Source organism: Phodopus roborovskii, unplaced genomic scaffold (assembly GCF_943737965.1).
Source record: "Phodopus roborovskii unplaced genomic scaffold, PHOROB, whole genome shotgun sequence".
Classification (NCBI taxonomy): domain Eukaryota; kingdom Metazoa; phylum Chordata; class Mammalia; order Rodentia; family Cricetidae; genus Phodopus; species Phodopus roborovskii.
This window is the reverse complement of record NW_026125648.1, coordinates 2,390,645-2,403,287: the sequence shown is the minus strand read 5'-3', so window position 1 is coordinate 2,403,287 and position 12,643 is coordinate 2,390,645. Positions and strand designations below refer to the sequence as shown.

Here is a 12,643-nt window from a genome sequence, read left to right as displayed (position 1 = left end):
ATCAAATAGCCCAAGTGCATGTTTTGCTCTGAAATATACTATAGCTATTATTTGTTTATTTTTAAAATAATCTTAACAATTCCTAAAGTAGCATTAAAAAGTAACCTAAAGCCATGTAACAACATGTGCATCCCACAACTGTTAATTGAGTTTTGCTATTGTGGTGCCATCCGTGTATACTCTTGCATTGGGCAAGGTGGTAGAGTCACTGTCTGCAGAGACTTAATGAAGTTTCCAAAGAAACAAAACAGAAGACTTTTGGAGGTGCGTTTGCATTAAGGTACAAAGATCAGGTAACATACAGGTGGTCCTAAAATCCCAGAGTAGCCATCAGGGCCTGGAAATCCAACAGCGCCTTGAGTTCCATTACAGCCATCTAGGCCAGGTGGACCTCTGGGACCTGGTTGTCCAGGGTGGCCCTGTTCAAAGAGAAATGAAGTGATCAAGTCAGCCACAGGACTGTCAGCTAATTCAAAAAGCTCCCCAATAACAACAGCCAACTGCACTGCTGAATTCTGGCTCCTTGTTACTTCCTTACCTTTATCATGTATGTTCTCACTTTTTTCCTGTTACATGTTGCCAAGCACAGCTCAAGTTATCCCACTCAAAAATACAACTGGTGCTTTTAATAAGCTCCAAACTGAAACTAAAAGGCTCAAGCATGGATAGATATGGTAGTTAACTTACTCCTGCATCACCTTTATTGAGTATAGAGATATACTAAAATGTGATATAGCTCTCTGACAGCTGAAGTGCTATCAACAGAGAACTATGCCAAGGCTTGAGATTCCCCAGACCAGACAGATCCTGGAATAACTTTCTGGGGAAGGAGAATATGGGAGAATTAGGACACCTCTGCCTTTCCTTTTCCTGGTCCCTCCTCTCTGAAAGTCTACATATAATTAGAAGACAAAAGGTATGGGAATCTGCATGGTATAGTGTAGTTGTTTTATTTAGTATTTACTCTTTTGTGCTCCCAAATGAATCCATGGAGAGACTTATTATCTTATTATTTCTTATAAACACCCAGCCTTAGCTTAGCTTGTTTCTTGGCAGCTTTTCTTAAATTATATTGACTACCTTTTGCCTCTGGGATTTTTTTTTTTTTTACTTTTGTATATCTTACTTTCACCCTCATTCTACTATGGTTGGCTGTGTGTTTGTGTATCTGTGTGTCTGTGTGGTTGGCCCCTAGCATCCTCCTTTCTTTGTTCTATCTTGGCTCTCTCTCTTCCCAGGTTTCTCCTCCTATTTATACTCTCAGTCTGCCAGCTCTGCCTATCCTTTCTCCTGCCTCACTATTGGCATGTCAGCTCTTTATTAGACCATCAGGCGTTTTAGACAGGCAAAGACTCACAGCGTCACAGAGTTTAACAAATACAGCATAAACAAAAGCAATGCATCTTTACAATATTAAACAAATGGCTCAGAGCATAAACACAGGTAGCACTCCTTTAAATAATATTCTACTAGAGTATAGCCTGTTTCCCCCTACCAACAAAAGTGCAGTTCCCAGTAGTTGCCTGAAAACCTACAAAGCAGCAAACTTTATAATCTCATGCCTTTTCCTATGTTTTTAGGTAACCATTGGGAATCTTAGACTATATCCCAAATAAATACGGGAGGCAACTGTATCAGAGAAAAGATTCATTTACCATGTTTTTGTAGAGAAAATGTGCCACAAAATCCCATCTCATTTTTTTTTTATTTTTATTAGAGTTGTAGAGGATAAACAGACCATTAATATGAATGTCTGAGTCGGGACTACTAAAGTGACAGGGGAAACAGGCAGCATACTCGAGTCCTCAATTCTTTATTGCAAACTGGGATGGTTAGTGTCATTCCCTGTGAAGGGCCCCAGAACTGTGCTTTCATTGGCATAACTTTTGTAGGCTGAGCTTAGATCTTAAAACTAGCACAAATGTCCTTTTTCCTGCTTCACGATTTGATGGGTAGATTTTATCTTATGTCATATCGCAGTAACTTAAGCATATGAGTCATTTCTTTACTCTTTAAGCTAACTTTCACATCTTCATTGAAAGGAAATATTTTTGTTTCTGTTTTTCACATCCAAAGCACCAGAATCAGTCACCTTCTGTTTAGGACACTATTAAGTAAAATATAGATTATATGCCATGCACATGTACTGTGATACTGCTGTGAAAATTGATCTGATATAGATAGCTACTTAGTGACTAATAGGCTGCTAGAGAATATAGCATAAATATTCATAGATATTCTGGAAAAGGGGGATGATTTACATCACAGGTAGGATGGAGTGGGTTGGCATTAGAGTTCATTATACCAGTCAGAACAAGGTGCAATTTAGAATTCATGAGTTATTTCCATGGATAAGGAGGTACTACTGGTAATTTGAAAGGCTCATTTTGAACAAGTGGCACGTTTCCCTCAAATCATTAAATACACATTTCCCCGTTGAAAGTATGTTTAAGGGAAGGCAGAAGTCTACCTTTCATTGACATGTCTAGATGATCTATTAAACTCATCTGTTTGCACCAATACAACTGGCTGTTACTAGATTAAGACATTATGTTCCAACTCTGAAACTTACTGAATTCAGATGAGCTATATGAAAATGCTTACTGACTCCCCAGCTAAACAATGGCCCCAGTAGTACCTATGGAGAGGAGAAGTGATGGATGCTTAGCTGAAGCAATTACCTGACATGCGATTGTGACAAACTGAGAGGGTAAGTGAGACTTTTGTAAGGCTTGCTAATTTGTGGTCAAGCAGCTTTCTGTAGAGGAGATGTTGTGCGAATTTAGTCATTTCTGTTAACCAAGATCCAGCATTAGTTCCCATGTAGAACTTCCATAAGAAAGTTAGTTGTTTTTATTATTTATCTTTTTTTTTTTAACAGCCAGATTTTCCTACAGTCTTAGTACCTGTTGGATAACAGCTGTAATGTTTCAGTATTAATGGTTTAGAGTCAGGTGTTTCCTCATCCATTTTTGTGTCCCTTAACCCTGTAACATCCTCTAAATATACTTTATTCACGTCTACTTAGTCAAGCTCTATTGGTAGGAAACCCAATTTCCTAAGGATTATCCTTCAGCTATGTAGCAGGAATAAGTTAAAGCAAGCTCAGTACCAAAGGTCTTTCTTACTTTTGGGCTACCAAAACTTTATCTAGACTCTTATATTTTGTTCTTCACAAGTTATGGTTCTCTGGTTTTCTCATCTAAATTCCCAATACCTCTCACTGGTAGGGAAACCTGTTTACCTTTTCTTCACCTTAGTGAAATTCTCTGGAATTAACCTCTGATCACCAACTCAGACATATTGCTTCTTTTTCGTTCTGCTGTGCAGTGCAGGTTTTGAGCCAATCAGATTTATATTCTAAACCAGCTTTACTACTTTTCAGCTGGAACATTCAAGTCCACCATTAGTAAACTGGCGATGAATAATATGTAACTCACAGAGGGGTTGTCAAAATTAAAAACAACGTTGCTTAATATCAAGTGATAGTAAGTTTACTAAGTAGCAAATGAGCAAATGGTTAAGTCTTGATCCAGGAAAGTTGGCAAGGATATGCTATAGGGTGGAGTTCTACCTCCTCTCAATTATCAGAACCATAGAATTTCTGGCACTTTGCCTTCCTTAGCCATAGCTAATGATTTTACTGAAGTGTACCAGATCCCAAGGGCATAGGTCTTTGAGGGGTCTGACTCCTGCTCTTCTGCTGGCTTTGGAACCCTACTCCTCACACTGGGTCTCTTTGCCCAGCCTTAATACATGTGGAGGTGCTTAGTCTTACTGAAGTTGATATGCCATGTTTTGTTGATACTCATAGGAGACCTGTCCTTGCCTAAACAGAAAAGGAGGAGCAGTGGATTGGAAGGTGGGAACAGAGGGAGGTAGGGGGGGAGGGATTGGGAGCAGAGGAGGGAGGGGAAACTGTGACTGGGTCACAAAATAAATAAATACATTTTAAAAAAGAAAAAAAAATGTTGCTTCAGTGTACACACTCACCGGAATTCCACTGAGACCAACAAAGCCAGGAACTCCCATGAGACCCTAAAGAAAGGGGAAGGAAGAGAAATGTGTGAGCCAATGCAATCATGTCTGTTAGGTTCAACATGTTTGCTGATGGGATTCAATGACTTAAGTTGTTGAGGTTTTATATCTCCTTCCTCATGTTTTGTTGCCATAGACCCCCAAGTCTAAGGGTCTTGAACATGCTTACGTTCAGTATCATGAAAGCCCTAAAAATTAATGCTCATATTACAGGTAACATTTACATTTAAATAAAAATAAACAGGCTTTGACTAATCAAACAAAAAATTTCTCCCCATTCTGTTCCTTCATTGAGATAAGGGTCCTAAGTTACACAACCCTTCTTATCAGAGGACAAGTGTAATTCTTGCTTATTCATGAATGACAATTTCAGTGCAAGAGAGGCCACTGGCTTATTCAAACAGGTAAAATCACACCATCTTTCAGGAACCAGGTTACCACAACCTCTTGATGATAAAACCTGTCACCTGTAGCCTCTTGGTTTACTCCGTTCCCAAGAACAACTCTGCGTGAATATATGTGATCCGTGAGTTGCCGTCCACACCATTCATGAGCAGGAAATGACCATCAACCTCATGCACCTGGATTAAGTGTTATAGCTTCACCTACCCTTATAGCTACTCTGGCAATCTCTTCCCCACAATATGAGATTAATAGATGGTGATGAAAATACAGAGGGTCTGAATCAAAGTTGCTAAACTCTGTTGGCCAGTCACCATGTTATTACCATTCTTCTTGATTTTGTAGTGAATTTTCTTCTATTTGTGGCCCAGAGTGCTTCTAAGACTTCAGAATTCTTGCTTGCCAGTCTCGTCTATTGTATGCTCTCTACTGATCAGCTGATCAAACTTTATACCCAAGCCCAGCTCAAACACTCATGACTTGGCATGAGTACACCAACTTGTCATACAAGTAACCAATATATTCATTTAGATAGTCTGTCAGCTATGAGAGCCTCCAGAATTGGTTTCTTCCACCATTAGTCCATCATCTACTCAATTTCATTTCCTTTTCCTTTCTTTTTCTTTGAAACAGGCATTTTTATGTAGCTTGGCTGGTCTGATACCTATTAAGTGGGTAAGGCTGCCCTTGAGTTTCTGGCAATCGTCTTGCTTCTTTCTGCCCCTTGAGTTGTGGAATTACAGATGTCCACCACTATGCCCAGGTCATCAGCTTTCTTTTCTTTCCTGCCCTTCCTTCCTTGTTTCTTTCCATTTTTCATGTCTTTCTCTCTGTTTTTCTGTCTTCCTTCCTTTCCTTTATTTTCTTCATAGTTTTATTTCAGTATAGTTGTTGCACATGGTACCATGTTTCTCAAAGTCATTGTCACACAAGTACATATAGTACTTAGGCTCAGCTCGTCTTAAAGTATATGCCCTGTCACAAAAATATTTAGGGACAACTATATTCCCCTGAGAAATGAGACTGAACATTTTACTTTTGTACATACAGCCTTTACATCAAAGGTGCATCTTACCTTATCTCCTTTTGATCCATATGGTCCCAGGGGGCCTGGGGAGCCTCTCTCTCCTTTCAACCCTGATAAACCAGTAGGACCAGCAAATCCTTCAGGACCCGCTGGACCTTGAGTTCCAATTGGTCCAGGGCGCCCCTAAAGATGGACAGAATGGCTGAAAATTAGTCAGAAGATTTAACATCAACATTTCCAGTTTTCTCATGCACAAAGTACAGGCACCACTTCACTAAATAGTTTTGGCTTAGAGATCTGTGAGGCATGCCAACGTTCCAGACATGGATCAAAAAAAAAAAAAAAAAAAAAAAAAAAAAAAGCTATTTTAGGGTCTGCTAAGCTTATTTGGATAGAACACATTTTATAAGCACATTTAATAAGATTCATGTGCACCAAGATCCTTCAACTTTGTACTTCTGAGATTAGTTATTCAGGCCGGATAATATTGTCCTCTTCCTAGTTAATGCCAGGCCATCCATCAGAATGTCAAAATAGTGAAAGAACAGAACACTGGAGAGCATCATGGCATTTTATAAGTTACATCCAAATGGCCAACCACATGCTTGCAGTGAAGTTCAGAAATGGCCATGTCTAAAGAATGCTGCCCCAGGGGGTCAAAGAAGGGTGACTCCAGAAACTGCCAACTCTTCAAAATTCATCTTTGTCAGCCGATTCCAGGATCCCATCATTGTACCTAGCAACAGATACTCACAGGGACCACACACACACAAACACACACACACACACACACACACACACACACACACACACACACACACACAGCTCATTCTTCCTTCCCATCCCCCCTTCAGCCCCTCCCCCTATTTGCACAGTACCCAATGTGGAAAGCACAAGGAGCCTGAGCATATCTATTAAGTATCAATTATGGTAGCAGGAGTGAGCAGCCTGAAGATTTTGAATGCCTTGGTTATAAAATGTCTGTAACAATTAAGTCTGAGAGTTCAGGCTGACATTTTAAAGCAGACAGAGACAGAGAATTAACCCCAGTGGGTGCAAAACAGACAGCCTGGACTGTTATTTAGAACAAATCCCAGTAGGAACTTATTTTGCCTGAAAACTGAAAGTGAAAAACATTAGCAATGTGCATTACCTTTGTGAGAACTTCCTATTTGGTAGAAAGCCCGTTTTCATAAATGCTTCCAGTCCCTCCTCCCACCACTTTAGTGTCCACAATTGCCTAAAATCTGTAAAAACTCTGAGGAAGCACATTAAACACGCTCGTTCCTGTCACCTTCAGGCTTTACATGGGAAAAGGCTGAGCACAGAATAGATACCTTAAACACAGTGTCAAGACTTATGTCCTGAGAATGCAGGTGGCCACCAGCTGTGCCGGAGCTTTGGAGCGAAATTGTCAGCCAGGCCCATTGACAACCTCTTGCAAAGAAGTCAAAGCTATTCTACCCAATGCATGCAACTCTCTGGAACACTACCTGTCACTTCCACATGCACATGGTTCAGGCCATGAACTGTTCGGCAAACTTCTGGGAGTGACAGGGCTAGATATTGAATGTTTGTTTGTTTGTTTGTTTGTTTATTTATTTATTTATTTATTTATTATATCGATCCCAGTTCCCTCTCCCTCCCTCTCTCCCACACTCCAAAATCACCAGACCACCTTCCCATTCCATTTCCCCCCACTCCACAGGGAGGGTGATGCCTTCCAGGTGGGGTCAATAAAATCTGTCAAGTCATTTGGAGTAGGGTCTAGACCCTCCCTACTGCCTTTAGGTTAAGGGAGTATCCCTCCATGGGGAATGTGCTCCCAATGTCCTTTTATGAACCAGGGATACATCCTGGTTCCATTGTCAGAGGTCCCTTAGATTGTGCACCCACATTCAGGGGGTCTTGAGTCAGTCCAATGCTGGTTTCCCAGCTATCAATCTGGGGGCCCTTTAGCTCCTCCTTGTTAAGGTCATCTGGATTTCAGTGTCTGCTTCTGTTTCCATCAGCTACTAGATGAAGGTTCTATGATGGTGGATAAGTTAGTTATCAATCTCATAATCAGGGAAGGGCATTTATGGTAGCCTTTCCACTGTTGCTTAAATTGTTACTTGGGGTCAGTTGTATAGGTCTCTGGACATGTCTCTAGAGTGTTTACTTTTAAGCTCTCATGTGCCATTGGTGGAATTTTGTTTAGAACCATTCTTGTGTTTGGCATTGAACTTATCTCCAACACACACACACACACACACACACACACACACACACACACACACGAGTATTACTAAAGAGGAAAAAAATCCCACAATACTTTAAAGCCATTATGCTAACATTTGTTAAGGATGGGTGAAGGTGTGGAAAACTGGACGTAGATATTCATTCCAAGATGAACATACACATCACTCTGGCAGTACCAGTGTGAGACAGAGGGTAAGAACTTCAGGTGCATAGTGGAAAGGCTGCCTGAGCAGGTCTGTGGGACACAACACCTGGCCCATAGCTGGGGGAGTCATGGCTACTTGGGAAGGCCAAGCAAACTGCAGCTGGAATGGGCCGGGAAAGTTAGGCAGGAAAGGTGAAGGCATGGTATGATCAGCTCTGGAGAGGCAGCTGGGCAAAAAGCAACATTCAGTCATTAAGAAGGGCCATGAGCATCACCAAGAGACTGAGGCAGCCTGCCTAAGATTAGAGCAGGGGAGGCAGATAAAAGGCAGCTGTTGGAGGAGAGGGCTGCTTGGGAGGAGGATGGAGGCAGGGTGAGCTTGATGGGCTGTATTATTACTAACAGAGAAGATCCAGTCAGACCACAGAATGCTTGGTCCAAATCTCAGCCTTGCGAAAGAGGGTCTTCCATCAAGGGTAGGGGGACATGGTCAATCATGGCACAGCTACTAAGAGAGCAGGTTGTCTTGTGACCCGGTTTCCATCCTGCTTGTGCTGCTGTGGGAGCTCAAGCTGTGCCCAGTGGGAGCACATGAACTGGCACTATCCAACTCTGCTCTCATAGTTTTCTGAGCACACGCTCATTAGCACGGTTAAACTCAGAAGCTTAGCTTGAGAAATGCAAACACGGACATAATATGAATTCTGATTTGGTCCAATAGAGGCTGGTTTGGAAGCCTGCTTCCTTTCTCTTGTCTGAGCAAGCTTGCTAAATTAGCCAGAATGTTGCATATAAGCTCCCTAAAGAATTCGTGAGATTGGAAACAAACAAACAGACAGACAGACAAGCAAATCCCAAAGGAGTTTTTTGGAGAGGCACCTCTTGGAGAAACAAGGATTCTGGGGCTGGTCTCAGGTTCTTTAGGTTGGTTGGCTATGTCAGCAGCCCAGCAGGGGAAAACCTCTCAGGCAGACTTCAGCAAAGGATCCTGCTGGTAGGTGTCTGGAGGCTTCCAAGGAGCTGCTTATCTTGAATTGCCTCCCCAGCATGGTGCCAAGGCCTTGTGGTGCATTGAGACAAGGAATCTTCCCACCCATTGAAATCCTTTCATGCAGTGGCACAGAGCACAAAGGACAGATGAACACAGTCATGAGAAAAGGAGAAACGCTTTTGGGGATTTTCTGGATTTTCCCCACCCTCATCTCCAGTGCATAGAACTTCTGTGTGCCTTTCAAGCTCCATAATGAATCACAGATAGACTGCAGTAAGGTTTGTTTTTCCTGCAGACACTTACGTATACGACACTTTTTTTGATGGCCGGCAGAGGTCAGTGTGAGAACATAGAGATTTAAGATAAACAGGTGGGTGGGTGGGCCTTTCTCACATAAAGAGAAATCAAACCAGTGGCAGAGAAGTCACAGAATATTCAAGCAGGAAAGACCCTTGGAGACCATTTAGCCCAGGTTTTATTTTATATGGGGTGGAGTAGGCTGAGAGAAGAAGGATTTTTTTTTTTAAAGGTCACATAGCTAGAGACTTAAACCAGGCTACCTCTTTTCAGTGCTAGGCTCTCTGCCTGTTTGTCAGGGGCAGATTTCCTAGGGGGTCCTTGAGGCAGTCTCCCCCTCGCCTTAGAGCCTCCCCTGGGACTGTTCCCATCAGTCGGCTGCAGCACCCAGATGCTCCCTCATCATGTCTCTCTTCCTAACCCTGATCACAGACCCAATCTGAAGCACTATCACTGTTTGGATGGCTAGCAGAATTTCAATGGGCTTGGACTAATGCCATGCCCTGATACATGTCATTTATTTTGGCAGATGGACCCATCCAGGGCAGAAGGGACTCCTTCACGTTGTTCCAACAAGCACTCCTGCCTCCATCTGCTCAGTATTTTTAATGTGCACAGCAGGACCGAATTCTCAATGGTTGGGAATTATGCCTAAGGCCAGGGACTACAGGTCCACAGCTCAAGCTGGCTATCTCCTCCTGACTATGGTCGTTTGGAGTCAGTGTGCAGTTTAAGGTTACCTTTGATTAGAACCAGACAATGAGAGTAATAAGCACATTAACGGACATACCCATAGTGAGGAAGAAATATGATTAAATGGCATCTAAGAAATTTAGAAGCACATATCTGAAGCTAGGTGGGCTAGCAAAACTGATGGAAGATTCTGACTGCATAATTTTGTGTATTTCTGTCTTTTTATCACCCCCCCTAAGATTCCAATGGTCTTATCTCATAAAATTAAAATTTGGTCCTAAGAATCTGAAACCCATTTCCACTGAGGCATTAATGATGAACAACTTTGTGGTTTACTTTTCCCAAGGGGAGGCTTGTACTTTAATGGGGAGAAAACATTAGGTCATGGATGCAAGTGATATTTACAAAGCAGGGAAAGGAAGAGGGAGGCCTTCCCGAGGATCCAGCTGTATTCTAGGAGGTGATGAGATAAGGCAGCACATATGACCATGGATTAGAGCTCTTCCTAGTCATTTTAGTTGTATTCTTAGGCAAATTACTTAGCTATTCTTAGTGACCAGGGTTTGAATACTATACTCCCTGTTATGTAAGATTATTGTTAGCATTTCAGTGAGTCAATGGTTGTAAAACACACATGGTACCTAGAACAAAAATACCAATTACATGTTCTCTTCAGGTATCATTATGATAGAATGGAGAAGTTAGTAATTTATGCCCTTTGCCTGAAGTTTAAGTGAAAGATGTGAAAAATGTGTGGATGTTATTGAGAAGCCTTTTTTGGCAGGGAGAGTGGGGTGTCAGGGAATGATGGAGCTTGTATACTGACAGCCAACATCTGTGAGACCAATTGTCCATTCCTTATAGATTGTGTGCTAGTTCTCCAAGACACCACAGTCCTCAGTGTCTGCAACACAAGCTACTTTTAATACTCCTCTGAATCTGCTCTAAGCCTACAGCTAATGTTTTAGCTGGTCTCTGCACTGTAATGTTTCAATTCAACCTCAACAAGAGCTTATTGGCTTGATGTTTTCTCTGTAATCCCATGATGGAAACTGGCTCCTTTCTCCAGAATTATCAGATGTAACTCAGTAAATCACAAACTCAATAAATCTAGAAACCCAGGGTTCCTCCACATTACTTCCTTTCTCACAACCAACCCATCATCAGCAAGGATTGTTAATCCAGCTTCAAATATAAGCCACTCAAATGTGTTTGCTTCTACTGTCATAGTCATACTTTAGATGACTTCCTCATCTCTCCCCTGTATCTAGTGTCCCTGCTTTAGCTCACCATCCTCAGCATTGCTTTTTTTCTTGCTGAACATCCTCACGCATTTCAGTTGTACGTGATTTTAAATATGTGTCTGTTGTTCCTGCTAGCCTGCTAGTTCTATGTATCTTTTAGTTTCTAGAAAAGATACCAATTTATTCAGGAAGCTTTCCATGATCACTCCAATCCCACAATGTGTCTAGGCTATAGATTATATGTCAATACCCCTTGTTGAAAATAGAATGAGCTCCGTGAGACTCATGTTTTACTTTCCACAGACTTGTCTAATGCTCATCTCAGCACTTGGCAATAAATATTTGCTGAATGGATGGAGAAAGTAATGGATGAATACACACACTGAGAAGCAAGTAGGTTAGAAAGGGTAGTATCTTCTTGGGAAGTCTAGACAGTTGCAAGAGAGTTTAATCAAGACCTGGCTCCTCATAGGACCACAGGAAAGAGAGCTGTATAAGACTTGGGAATTACCCAGTTTAAGGCTGAGAAAAACAGAATTACCCAAGTTCATCCAGCATCATCTTTAGACTTTTGGAAACACAGCATCATGATACCTTTTAGAGCCTTTAAAGGCTGATTTCCTCTTCATGTCATAGATATGGTTCCTGAGCACTTTCTCAGTTTTGAGCTCTGAGCAGAATGATTTTGTTTCCTATACTGAATGGTAGCTATCTATTCAACAGTGAATTTATTTGGAACCTATCCTATTCCAGGCACTTGGGTGAAGATGGTGGATAAGAAACAGTTTCTGCATTTGTGATGCTTATGGGTTTTTGTTTCTTTGTGTTTTATTTTAAAACAATTATGCATATCCCATCAGCAAGCTAATTCAACAGTTTTCATCTTGGACAGAGTTCTGAAATATGAATAAAATAGTAATACACAGGAAAACACACCACATGGCCCACCCTGCTTCTTAGGAATGAGAAGGCTGCTCATATCAAGTGGTTGGGAATAAAGTTGTGGACAATAAATTTTAAAAATTGTACTGCATGAGTGCCAGAGGAATTCAGAGATGTGTGATCCAGCAAGAGGTTAGAGACATAAGGAAGGGTTTAATAATATGGTAGAGAATGCATTCCAAATACATAGAACAACATGCCTGTGGAAACTAGGAAATCAACTTTTGTGAGCAGGAGCCAGGCTTAGCATGAGCAAAGTGGGACAGGAAGTAGATGTAAAAACCTCTGGGTTCTAGAGGGTCAACTGTGGTTCACAAGCCATAATTTAAACCTTACATTGGCTCCTAATTTACTTTGGAGTTTAGACAGACAGCCTGCTATAGTAACTAAGGGAACAAAGATTCAGAGTAAAAAGTGCTGGATTCACATCCCTCTACATCACTGTAGGACAATGGCACAAAGGATGGACTCAATTTCCTCATCTTTGTATCAAATAAAGATGATACTAGTGTCTATTTCACAGGGTACTTACAGACATTCTGCAAAAATAACTAGTGGAAAACAAAGGTTTTCTCCTTAAAATGCAGCAGATTCACCTTAACATGTTAAAAGACAGATAGCCA

At 41.4% G+C, this 12,643-nt stretch overlaps 1 protein-coding gene across 1 annotated transcript in view; it reads right to left on the bottom strand.

The window, feature by feature from the left end:
- The window catches only part of Col4a6 (collagen type IV alpha 6 chain), a 287,481-nt gene that overhangs the window by 59,180 nt on the left and 215,658 nt on the right, over nucleotides 1–12,643 (bottom strand). Inside the window, exons 4-6 of the mRNA XM_051178016.1 lie at nucleotides 5,516–5,650; nucleotides 3,994–4,038; nucleotides 303–419 (exon numbers count right to left, since the gene is read on the bottom strand). Coding sequence (XP_051033973.1) covers nucleotides 303–419; nucleotides 3,994–4,038; nucleotides 5,516–5,650 — 297 coding nt within the window. The remainder of the gene's footprint in view (nucleotides 1–302; nucleotides 420–3,993; nucleotides 4,039–5,515; nucleotides 5,651–12,643) is intronic.